This window comes from Daktulosphaira vitifoliae, unplaced genomic scaffold (genome assembly GCF_025091365.1).
Source record: "Daktulosphaira vitifoliae isolate Bord-2020 unplaced genomic scaffold, ASM2509136v1 Scaffold_1, whole genome shotgun sequence".
Lineage (NCBI taxonomy): Eukaryota > Metazoa > Arthropoda > Insecta > Hemiptera > Phylloxeridae > Daktulosphaira > Daktulosphaira vitifoliae.
This window is the reverse complement of record NW_026099572.1, coordinates 29,313,069-29,326,440: the sequence shown is the minus strand read 5'-3', so window position 1 is coordinate 29,326,440 and position 13,372 is coordinate 29,313,069. Positions and strand designations below refer to the sequence as shown.

At 37.3% G+C, this 13,372-nt stretch overlaps 1 protein-coding gene across 2 annotated transcripts in view; it reads left to right on the top strand.

Annotated features, from left to right (window-relative positions):
• Positions 1-12,976, top strand: part of LOC126895172 (ski oncogene) — a 32,679-nt gene extending 19,703 nt beyond the window's left edge. Inside the window, exons 2-6 of one of the 2 annotated variants that reach the window (XM_050666741.1) lie at positions 10,057-10,295; positions 10,387-10,567; positions 10,651-10,732; positions 10,809-10,987; positions 11,045-12,976. In XM_050666741.1, coding sequence (XP_050522698.1) covers positions 10,057-10,295; positions 10,387-10,567; positions 10,651-10,732; positions 10,809-10,987; positions 11,045-11,260 — 897 coding nt within the window. In that variant the 3' untranslated portion in view covers positions 11,261-12,976. Of the gene's footprint in view, positions 1-10,053; positions 10,296-10,386; positions 10,568-10,650; positions 10,733-10,808; positions 10,988-11,044 lie in introns of both variants that reach the window. The other variant, XM_050666740.1, reaches the window with a different exon arrangement.
• Positions 12,977-13,372: the final 396 nt, after the last annotated feature.

The following is a 13,372-nucleotide window of genomic DNA, read 5'->3' as shown; positions in this document are numbered from 1 at the left end:
GGGGGGGGGGTGTTTAGGAGTCTACTCCCGCGCTCAGTCGGATCGTCGAATAAACATACACAACACCGTATCCCTTTAGCCATTACCGTCCTCCCCCGCCTCGTCGCCAGGATAATTCATTCGGCTAGCGGGATTTTTCGGCCAGACGGCGACGACCACGACGGGAGTTTACCCTAACCGTCTGGGGCCGGTGAATATATTTATTTCGGCTGCTATGGCGCCCGCCGTTGCCGTCGAGGGTTAATACTACAGCGTGGGACGGAGGGGTCGGTTTCCGGCAGACGGAGGCAGTATATTGATTTAAGGGGTAAGCTTTCGGTCCTGCGTCCCTCGACGACGGCAGTTCCATTGTTCTTGTTTTTAGGTTATAACGTAACAATCCACTTACCGAAAATTTACCGCCGTCAGCTTTTCTCTACAAAGTTACAACAACACCGACCCTTGTCTATATATTATTATTTTGGGGCCCACTCGCTCATTGTCGGCTTTTGTCTTGGAACTTTAGTTTATGTATTTCTATTCGGATTGTTGCGATTTTGAGCTTCATTACATCTATGCCGCCTAAAGTGTACTCTAAGGTGTGCGGCTTACTTAAATACCAATAAAATTTGTTTAATCGATTCTTGTTTTTGGACAAGTACTTTGTACGCGTTCCCCCCCTGCATTCAATTTATAGTCCGCTTGGCTTCACGGGCCATTTCTGTTATTTAATGTCGTCGTAGTTTATCGAGTGAACACGCTATCGTCGAATTCATCTTAATAAAAACAAATATCGCCCCGGACTAAACAACGCACAGCTACTACTTTATTGCTAATATACAGTAGAATTGTTGTCGTTGATGTTGTCCCATGTCCAACCTTCGTGTAGGTCCGCCTATGATAAAACGAATTTATTATGTCATGTTTACAATTTTTATCCCCCAGCGAGAAGAGTTTATTTTTTCCTTGGATATTCTTGGCTGGCAATTTGTTTTTTATTTTCTACTTATCAACTATAGTTATCATTAGTTTACTTTAATTTGAATACATTTGCGTTTTGGCAACGATTTACATTTTTCATTAAGTAGCGATTGATTTTAGGAAACATAATTAGAGATTAACTTATAGTTTGCCAAATGTTTAATGTGGTGTCTACTGTTTGGCGATGTCAATAAGCGGTGTAGACTTTAATTGAATAAAAACTGTCCCGTAAACAAATCGTATTGCAATAGTGAACTACTAATAGTGCTATCTATACTTAATTTTTTTGTCCGTGAATAATGTCGTCCCTTCTATTTTTAAAACTTGTATTTTTATTTCTAAATTTTTGCGAAACAACTTGGTTTAATATTCATCTAACGGGGACGATTTTCGTTGGTTTTTCTAGTGTCAAAGATCGTTTCAGCAGTTAAACGATTGTTAATCGTTACATCAAAGTCGTTTGCATATCATTGTGACTGGGCCGTGTTTAATTTCTCCGTTACCATATAAATGGTAGTCAGATTTCAGTAGTTAATTTTTATGACGCAGTCACCCTTCTGTCAAACAATACTATTAGAATTTCAGTATTGTCAATGCTAAAACAGTTTGCATATTAATTTAACGGTCAAAGCATGTGTTCAGTTTAGACGGCGCTATAACTACAGATAAAAAAGTTAAAAAGCGGCTCCGCTCGAATTTGTTCGTAAAATTTAATGAAAGCTTTGACGACATTTGGCCGCCATCGCTGTTCTGCTGCTCAACAAAAACGCCATTGACTTTCTTTTCCGTGTGGTTTTTTTTAATTATTATTGGCTGTCGTGTTCACAGACTGATTGATGTTCCGTTTGTTTATTGTGTATGTGTGTAAAGTATTGGCGGGGTAAGTTCAAGGTTGTAGAAAATCGATCGCGCAACACGACGGTGCTTTGTGGACGCGAGACGGAGAACGGACGAGCAAAGGGTGAGACGGCGGGACTTGGACGAGGGTGTACTGCCGCCGTCGACCCAGTTAACCACGCGCTTTCCGTTTTTTCGTGCACACTACACGACCTCTTCGGCCCTGCTCGTTCGGCGCCTACCGGAACGACCGACGATCGTTTACCTTCCGTTATTCGTTCGCCATGGCGGCCGCTAGACACTACGGGGGTTGGCGTATCGTAACGGAACCTAGCTTAACGTTTCTTTGTCCGCATCGCCTTTCCTCGAGTTTCCCCGCCGCAACACATTTGGAGCACGCGTTCATTTCGTTTGGGCGGCGGTGGTTGAACTTATACGAGCTGTTTGGAAATGATGTAGTGCCCGCGTCATTTCAACCCCACGCCGGTAACAAACCCGATGCTATTGTACTCCTTATTTAAAGGACGGCGTTGCTGAGGTGACGCTTAAAGAAGTGGCGGCCGCGTTTGCACACATATGTACTATGTAATAAACAATCCGCCCGTGGCGTTTTGAGAATTTCAGATAATAAAAGGCGTTTAACGCAGCGTATTAACGTTTACCTTAGCGTGTATATATATATATATATATATAGGAGCACCGTCACGAGGCTCAACGTGAAATCTATGTGGCGAGTTACGGTGAGCAGAAGGGAGAAAACAACAGTGGTTTGTGTGTGTGTGTGTGTCTATATATGTATGTGCAAATGTTCGCATAAATTTCGCCTCCGTAGCACTGTTTGTTGTTTTTTCGCGATAACGGAAAAGTTACCGATCTGTAAGAGCAGTTTAGCAGAGTTTATCGGCCGTTTAGTTGCCAACTGCGCACATTTCATGGGTAAACTCGGCCAGTGTGCCTGTTTATAGATATTGCAGACTTATGTCCCGTCAAGGGATGAGGGGGGAAGGGTACGCGAGCAACACAACTACAATAAGAAAACGTCGACAACGCTGTAGATTATCATCTGAAATAAAATTATCAACGCGCCAACAAGTCTACACATGTATTATATTTTCTGGTTTATTGCACATTGACATAATACAGTAAACTATTCAAATATAAAAAATTTTTATTGTTTGTCTATACGATATAAATAATGTTTTGTAAATAATTTTTTGGTAGTATTTTAAATTTTACTCTCTTTATCCTTTAGCAATAATTCTCGTTGAATATTTAGTGAATTATTTATTGTCGTTTTGATGTGTTCCCAACAAATAAAAATGAAAATTACATAATGATGTCCGTGTGATATTTCAGCCGAAATTTTGATGTTGTGGTGTTCTTAACGATAATTTCAAATAACGCCGGACCATTATAATGGTATATTTTAAAATACAAGTATCCCCAAAGCGGACGGTAGAAAAGGTGTGAAATTTATTTCCGTACGTTTACTCTCAATGGATGCCCACCTGAACGTACGACTGCAATGTGTATGTGCTGTGTGACTTTTAAAACAAACCGAGTCTAAAGACATTTGGCAATGTTGCTTTTTTTAGCAGGTGCGCATTTTTACCGCCAATCTCCAATCGTGTAATTTGTCGAAAAAAAACACGGCTCCTTTTCGGCCAAGGTATTTTCAAAACGTGTGCATGTTATTTTTTACTATAAGTTATTACAAGTACTAGAGTTTTCCGAGTTACAAGGTTCAGTCGTTGTCGTCCGGGAACTATCGTAGCGCGTGTGCGTTGTGACCTTGTGCAATGAGTTTCAGACTCGGACAAAAATTATACCCCATAAAACCGCGTACCTTGATCATTAAAATAATTAGCACGAGCAAAAAAAGCCGTCTTTGTGGTCGAACATTACACGCCGCATTTAATAATAAATATGGGTGTTGTCTACAAACTATTAAGTCTACTTATACAATGTTGTTTCTGACCGGTTTCGTTTTTTCGTTGTACAAAATTGTATAGGATTACACATTGCGGAACGGCGAGTTGTTGAGATCTTGTAAGCATCATTATTATTTTGACGTTCTTATCTACAGTGCTATTGTCGAAACGAGGTGAAATGTTTGAAAAATGAATATCTTTTCTTTTTTTTTTCATTTTGGATTACTCGAGTGCCCTTCCAATTGTAGTTTCATCCCTTTGCAATAAGAAAACCGAGTAATTTCCAGTTTGAAGATATTCAAGAGTGGTGGTTCAAAAAGCTTACCCCGAAAGATGAAAAGTACACACCGTGTTTGATTGTTTCGTATTCTTTGTGGAATTCTTATTAGACTTTTACGCTAGTAATGTATTCTAGTGTTTTTTTTTTTTATAAAGCTTACACTATCTCTACAGGAAATTTGTGTTTTATTATATCGTCTGTACACCCAACGTTTGCTCATTAGACGGAAACAACAATGTGGTTTTGTAGGCGTATATCCTACTTTCCTTTAAACGAACATCATTAATCTATAAAACAGTACATATTGAATCTGTCATTTTTTAAACCGTTGTATAATATTACAAAAATATTAGTTAAATAAATTTGCACCGATGGCACACAAATTGTTGCTAAAAAATGTTTCAACCATAGGCTGTTTACTGTATTAATTAATATTTTGTATTTGCAATCTAATTTTATGCTTACCGCATTTATTAGTTGCCGGTTTTATTTTGTGTCGTATCTCTATACAATAAACACATACGACAGCTTAATAATAACTTTTTGTTTTTTTGGGACAGCTGTTATTATGTACAGTAAATAAGTTAAGAACCTTTGAGATAGTCTCGTAAATGTTTGCCAAATACGTAAAACAAATACATGTTATACACTTGTGCATTATTTTGGTTGAAACTCAAATGTGGTATACACCTGTACATGTTTTACCAAAGGAACAGACGTCTCCGTCCTCGTCATTACTCTTTAAAATATATATGCTCGACTTTACATATATATATATATATACAAGACCATGTAGGTAAATGATTAGCCGAACCCGGGAAAGCTCTGACAACAAATGAGATTCTAGAAGAAATGTTTCTCTGGCAGGATTGTATTTTTTTCTTTTCCAATGAAGGATTATTGTATACAAAAGAGTAATCAAGCGTAGTTTTATCGGGCGACGGCAGAGTAATTGAATTCGCTTCCGGGGACTAAACGAGAATCCAATTTCGCGTGGGCGTAGCGCCTTTTGGTTATATATTATTGTGACGTCCCTATCGCTCAGAACTCGCGTGTCGCCGCAAAACCCTGTGAATGGCGTTCGTACTAGCTTACTCGGTCGGTGTACAAAGCGATACTTATCACTTTTAAAGCTTAATTATCAAGCGCATCCCGTGTCTTCTTCACTTACCGTTCTGTCGCCTTCAATTCTATGTGTATACTCTTTTGATTGGACCAAAAAAGGACCTACGCAAACCCTTTATCCCCCTTAGTTCATCAAAGATAACGACATACTTCACTGGATGTACAAAACAAGTCGACCAAGAGCTTTCCCGTTTTTTTCTTCTTCAAACATTTAAAATTAAAGTCGACCGAGTGGTTTTGACCTCAGATTATTTCGTGACTGTTTTTGATGATAAAACTTTAATACAAATTGCGATAGCAGTGATGTATAAATTTTGTTTTGATAATATGTTTCTTATCGGTAACGATTTTTTCTTTGATAACGCGGTCAACGCTTTGTAGACATTTTTTTTAAATAATTAATAGAACGATAAGGATTTTTTTTTTTTTATTGTACATTTTTCGATTATTCATATATATGTTAATGATTTAATTTATAGTTGAGTTATTGCATATGTTACTATATTTTTTCTTAGATATACACTCGTCCGTGTTTTATGTACGTTGTTAATTATATGTTTTTTGCACACACTCTGTCAGTTTTCGGTTTGGTTATTTCGGTACAAGAAACAAAACGTTAATAAAAAAATTTCGTAACAACAACGATAATTACTGAGCGCAACGTTCCACAAAACGAATTCGGCGTGGGTGGATTAAAGAACTCATAGATAGGTATGAGACGTGGAATCTTAATAATGTTATAAATAACAACGTTACCATCATTAGGAGGTCGTCGTCGTCGGCTGTTATTTTTTTACCGCGCACAAATAATGGATTCGCTTTGAACGTTTGAATTTTTATATACAATTATTGTAGAAATTTGACATGAATATTTACACTTTGAGATTGTTGATAAGGTAATTTGAAGTGGGTTTCATTTTGTGAAATCTGATTTTACAGCGATCGACGCGGTAATTGTGAGCGCGTTGGTTTTTTTCGTCTGGTGTCTGTTTAGGAAAGACTTGGTGGCGCAACCGTGTCTTACACGCACAAGGACGTGCGGTTGGACGCCAACGGACAATAGTCGACGGAGGAGCGCGTGCGCGGCCAATATTATAAATTTTATTATAAGCCATCTCGGTCGCCGCCGTGGTGTTGTACGCTGCTGAATAACAGCTGTCGAACAGATGCTGTGCGCGTCGGTCACAGCATCCCGGGCCGGGTAATGGGATTTGACGTGTATGCGCATTATGTACGGTGCAAACCGGTTTACCTGTTTACCCGCAATCCTCTCGACCGGATGAAAGGGAAACAATGTATCTACAGTGTGCCTGTACACGTGTGTGTGCTGCCCGGCGGCCTTGATTTTGCTCGCCGTTCGGATTTTAAGTCTTTTGAGAGGAAAAAAATTCTGCTGTTCAGGTGGTCTTGCACTACAAGTATTGTTGGTCTACGGCCTACGCTAAAAAACATTTCTAATGCCATTACTGTGTATTGAAGTGTATTTTTTTTAACCCTAAATATGTTCCGTGTTGGCACGCGAACACAACTGTGCCCTTGAATTCGTCAAATCGTATTGGCCAGTTTGTGTTCTCACAAGGATAATTTCCAGAAAATAAGAAACCTTGCCCCGTCAAATACTTGGACGTGGAAAAACAATAGGTTGGATTTTTAACCGTCTAGTTGGGGACAACTGTGGAGTTATTTCGGCGTTAAATATTTAATTCTTTAGACCTCAGATATATTTTGTGTCTGGGCGCGTTTCCGGATAAACAAACGTCCTATGAATATTTAACGAGAGTTCATTTGGTATTTTGTCGTGGTCGACGTTCATTGTCGTCGCTACCAGTGAAATGATTTCGTACACCGCCGCACCGAAAATAACATTATAATAATTGATATTCTACTATTGGCCTGTAGCCGCACAAAACTCGTCTCCTCTCCCACATACCCGTTCGTTCATCTCTAATAGCGCTACAAAGTCGTGTTCACTGCTGACTAGTGCGCGGAATGCGTTGCGGCAAGTGATCGGACCGTACACGCGCTCTGTTGGTTCCTTTTGGACGGCCACCTCCATTAGAAAATTGTTTTTTTTTACTCGTATCGCAATAAGATATTGTTGTGTTAGGTGATCGGAGGTATTTCTGTGGACGGTATGTGTCGAAACTGTATGAAATACCGTTTTTGATTTTCAATTTACAGAAATAGGCGTCCGGTCGGTATGGCTGCAGAATCGATGTTATTCTCCTATAAAATGCGTGCCTGGCCACCGCACGCCGCNCCTATAAAATGCGTGCCTGGCCACCGGCCGCCGCCGCCGTATGGCACATACCGTGCGGTGTTTTCGTAATGGTTCTGTACTCGATTACGTGTGGCAATGGTATGCGTTCTTATCGGTTTTTCTTTCTTAAAGTCGTCCCTTTGACGATTTCTTCACGGGTCGACCACGTAGATGGGCATAAGTTTATGCCGCTGCGTTCACTTGTATTTATTCTAGTTTTTGAGGAATCCCGACTCCTGCGGTGAGCCGATTGTCGTGTAGGCGGACTTACTCTTATTTTTTTCGCGCGATGTTTTTGTTATTACACCATCGACGGGGCGCCGCCAGACGATGCGTTCGGATTCGACCCGGCAGCATCCCACCTCCCTATCCTTTGTCTCGGTCCCTTCGTCGACCCTTCCTGAACGGCCGCCACTGCGTATATCTCCCACTGCTGCCGTCTACGAGGGACGTCTGGATGTGACGTCACCGCCAGACGGATCAATACTACCTCGGGGTTCAATTATACATACAGAGTGCCTTTTCGCGGCGGGTGTGCGCCGGCGGTGACGATTTTAGTGTATCTCCGTTGCTCCATTTCACGTCGGCTGTATACATTTATATGTGACCCGTTCAATATTCCGAATCAAAAGCGGCGGAACCACCACCCCATCCGTGCGGAGCGCGTGTACTTTTTGTCTGTACTCGTGCACACTGTAGTGTTAATTTTCTTCTTTCGTCCCACGTCCTCCGAGACCGCCAATCAAGTAAAATGATGCGCAAAATATATCTGGTTAACAACGCACATTCCCGAATACAGTTGTGGGCGGCGGGGTGGTGGCTGAACATTTGTTGTGGCAACGGTAACGGACAACCGTGTAGCTGGTATAGGTGTTCGGCGAAACTAATTTTGATTTCCAGCGAGTCTGTCTGTCGATAACCGCACAAATATCGACAATTCGGTCGACAGCAGCTCCCGTTGCAACAGCCCACAGTATCGATTGAAACTGGTGGCGGCCAACGCCGGTCTGGGAGTCCCGTGCCGCGTTCTGCTCGCCCGTGTCGCAATATATTTTCTAGAAACGCCGCTTTGAGAAGTTTTCGTTTGTTTTTTGTCCCTCTCTGGAGATACACTCGCGTTGTACCGATTAATATGCAAAGAGACTTTAATTGGCCCGATTAATATGTACGTGCATTAATGTATGTAATTTTTCCACGTCGATCGTTATCTCGTCGCAATTAATATTCATGTTTTTTTTCTAATTTATTTTTTTAAAACATACGCTGGTGGTTGGGCCGACGGTGTATATGACGGCCGTAATAAAGTGCGGCTTTCGTGCCTTTCGACATTTTTGGGCTTCCACTGCAAACTATGCAGGTGAAGGCACAAAGTAATTATAAATAAAAACTCGGGTGTTGTGTTAAGTCTGTGCGCATACATGAGCTTTAAATATTTCTGTTTAATTTTACCCTATCACGACACTTATAATTATTGCAGTAACGCCCCGAGTGTGTGCACACTATGATAATAATATATAAACAGAGGGTGTCGAGGTCGGTGACCGGCTTGACGAGGACAACGGACAGATAGTGTGGCGTTGTTCTGCGAGCTAATATCAGCATTTCGATTAATAATTTTCTAAAAAACGCATCGACGTGTGCACATCCGTGTTTTAACGTATGGCAGGACGTGTATTGCTGTATGGAAATTACGAAGGCAAAATGATTGTCTAGCTAGTCTATTGGAAAACCAGTCAGTAAACGTGTAAAATAAATAATGGAATTGAAATTTCAAATAATATTTTAACAAAGCGAATCTGCGTATGTCTAGTGCGTTTAAGAAAACAGCTTTGCACAGCTGAATTTCTGCTCGTTAAAAAGTTATTTTTTTTTTTTATTATTTGAACGTGTATAGAACTATAAAAAAAAAAACTGCGTTACTTCCTGTAGGTCGATTTTGTTACTGTTTCGAAATCGACATAAAAACGAGTCTCCCCAACGCGGCGGTGGTCGAACGACCTGGTCACTGTCCGCAAATGCGTAATGAGTGTATTTTAAAAGTATCTTATCGGCCTATGATTTCCGCGGGTGTATCGCACAGAGTTTTTTATGTTGAACTTTTCCGGTCGGAGGTACAAAATGATTTTGCCGGGACAATTACAGAGACGAGCGAATTCGAGAAACGCTGGTAGTTGTTGTGGAAGGTGTCGAGTATCTTCTCGTTTTGCAGTTTCCCCTGGAGAAATCTAACAGCAATCGCCGTTAGCGCCCCCCGACTACAACATCGGTCTCTACCGCCCCTTCCATTGCTGTAATTGATCTTATCCGGCGAAATCGCGGTTTTTAAAATTAACGACGCCTTAAATAAATAACGGGGCGTTAGTTACCTCCGTCCGAATACTCGAGAGTTGCACGGAGGAACTCTTCATCATCGCTGTGAACTCGTGGCGCGGTAACGTCAGTTTTTGACAAATCACACCACTTATTTCTTCTACTCCGTCTTCATCTCGATTGCTCTCAGACGTTACACGCTCCATCGTCTAGGCCACCGCTGGGTCGGGTCCTTATACGGAACTTGTTTTTGTATTAATAAAGCCGGGGCTGGGATCGCCGTATTGCACGTTTATATAAAAAAAATATCAATTCGTTTTAATAAACATGTTTGTTAATTTTTGTGTTAGCAGTTGATGGATCTAGTACCCGAGTCGTGCAGAGCGGAAACGCCGACTCCTTCGTTAAAGAGAACTAAGCTGGAGGAAGCGCCCACTGCAGCCACGGCGGCATATTACACAGCTCTTAGCATGGCACCCACGTTGCCCAATTACATGGTGGATCCGTTCCACTACTTTTACGGTGCGTGGAGCGTTCCACCACCTGCAATGTACCTTAATAATCCGCATTCGCATCTTTACAGGGGTGACAGGTTAGTTTTATTGAAAATAAGGTTTTAAACAAATTTCGTCTGCCGTAATGTGTATACGTTCTTTACTAATGCAAACAATTATTTTACACAGTTTGATCAAAAGAGAGAGACCGCCCAGACTCGTGGATCCGCAAAAAGTTATATCTCACTCGCAGTCCGAACAGTTTGGTCGGAGCTTTCAACCCAATGTCGCATTAGCACCTCCCGTCAAAATTAATGGAACTCATATGCCATCTAATATTAACAACAATAATAATATAACGAAACCCACGGTAAGTCAGTTGCGCCCCATTCTAAGTAAAGACGCAACACAATATACATTAAAATGATTAATTTTATTTGAATTATTTTGCAGGTCAAGTACAAAGACAAAGAAGATCAAGAACATAAAGACATTATTCAAACGCAAGACTTTGGGAAGAGGTACAATAGCGTGGGTGAGTATTATTATTTTTTTTTTACCCGAGTATATATTTGTAGAATAAAAAATAATAAATGATTGGAAATTTATAGCTGCAAGCGTTATGGAACAAGTAGCTGCAGTGCTTGATGCTCTCAGTGATGCTAAGGAGACTACCAGACAACAAGTGATAGAATTAGTTGAAGGTCTAGCTCTGAGGTTAGAAACAGTCGAATCTAAAAATCAGCATCTTGTCAGGGAAAACGAGTACCTTAAGGATCAGCTAAAAGCGGTGTGTATATTGTAAAATTGTTATTTTGATGTGAATCTAAATTATGTTTTATTTTAGAAAAAACATTTGAACAAAGAAGACTCGATCAGTGTGAATGATGCGATGATCAAATGGGAAGAGGAAGAGACCAACTCTAATAGCCTACCATTAAAAAACAAAAGGTGTAGCCCGGTGTCTGTGATAACGTCTCCACCTTGTCAGTTAAAATCACCTTCCCCGTGTCAACCACAGTCAAATTCGGTTTTGATTAAATCTGAATCCATCGACTGTTAGAAATTTAAAAAAATCATCATAATGGCCTGATTATTATAAAAATAATTATTTGTACAATGCTACCACCGACATTTGATCTCCTTTAAGAAAAAAATTATGTATAAGTTATACAAGCTTTTTATAATATTTATTATGCAGTACGAGTATACATTATTGTAACTTAAATATTTTGTTGAATCCTTTGTCTCGTGTAAATAATTTAAATTGTTAAACTGATTTTCTTAATTTCCTGACGAATTTCTCTTTCTATTTTTCTTCTTTTTTGTTATGAATTTTTAGTTTAAGACCATTTTTATTTATTTATTTTGATTATTTTGTTATACATTTTAAATTATTTATTTAAAAAGTTTTTGTGCCAATTTTAAAGATATAAATAGAAATTGAAATGTTTTATTGAAAAAGAAAAAAAATATTTAATGGCTAAATATTTGATTGCTAGAGACGGATACGATGTTATTTCTGAATCAATCAGATTATTTGCGCCTTTTGCAAATCTAAAATGTTTAATATGTTATTCTGATGTTTAATTAAAACTATCAAAAAAGTTAAAACATCTAGTATTGCAATAAAATATCTATTATATCAGATAGAAATTGTTTATTGATCTTAAATAATAAAATATTTATTTAAAAATCTAATGTTTACTGATAATATAAATTTTGAGGACTTAAAAAGTATATATAATTATAAAATTATTAGAAATTTTATGTAATAATTAAAATCGAACAATATTCCTTTTCTTTAGACTAGAATAATCGAGTACAAAATAGAAAGTGCCTTAAATTCTGCAATACTCTAACTTTACTTAAAATAAATTTACTATAATTTAGTTGTTTGTTTGCTCTATTACTATTTTTAAGATGTATGAATTTGTTTTATTATTCTGTGTCAAAATTATTTCAGTCCCCTTAATTTAGTATTTTAGTTAATTTTGCTTATTATTTTTAAATATTTTGGTAATTAAAATTGAAAATTACTTTGTATATTTCATTGAAAGCATTGTATTATGATTAAATGATAAATAAAATTCTAAGCATAGAATAATATATTATAAAGAACTATTTGATTAGTTTGTTACCATATTATATTATTAAGTACCTGATATAAGCCAGATTGTAATTTTATATTAAATGTAAATTATGTAGTACATTAAATAATACCTACTTTTTTTATGTGTTCTACAAATAATGAAATAATTTAAAGACAACATTTCATTTAATGTTGAATCTATCAAAATGACCTATGTCAAGAAAGTTATATATTATCTGCTATAATTTTTTTTTTTGAACCTGTGCAATTTTAACAAAATCGACATTAGACTTATAAGCAAATAGTTTATATAACAAAAAAAAAGGAGTGTAAAACAACCACTGTGTTCATAAAGTTTTCTCATTATATTAGTTGACAAAACAATGAATCATATATTATGTTCTTGTAAATGTTATCGTTGATGTACAGAAATTTTTTTTTTTGTAGATTTTAAGAGTTATATAATTTAAATGTAAAACGAAATCATTTAATATTTCGTTTTATTATTTATTATTTTTTCTTATGTAACAATGTTAAGTTTTTAAGTAACTTATATTAGGTAGATTTAATTGTGCCAAGCTTTGTTAAGCACTTTTTAAGCAAACTGAGTCATATTTTGTATATACCTACCTACCTATATTGAACATATATTTATAGACATGTAATAAAAAAACACATAAATTGTCATTTATGTTTTAAAGTAGGTTTTCTTTATTATTATTATTATTATTATTATTATTTTTATTTTATTTTTTTTTTTTCTGTGTACTATGTTATTCAATTTTATGAAAATCCGAAGAAAACCAATTTTGTTTATTGAAACTCTTTAAAAATAAAAAAAAATTAAATAATAAAGAAAATAATTATAAAATGTTGTTTATTTATTCAGTTTTGTTAAAATTTAACAAGAAACTAATTGATATTTTGATCAAATAATTATTTACACGGTAATAGTGATTTTTTAATAATAGAAAAAAATGTGATAAAAATACTATTATTTAAGTATTACTGTGTAGTTCATTCAATTTGCTAAAAGAGCATTTAAAAAGATAAATTAAACAGTTTAGTAAATCGAATGTTATA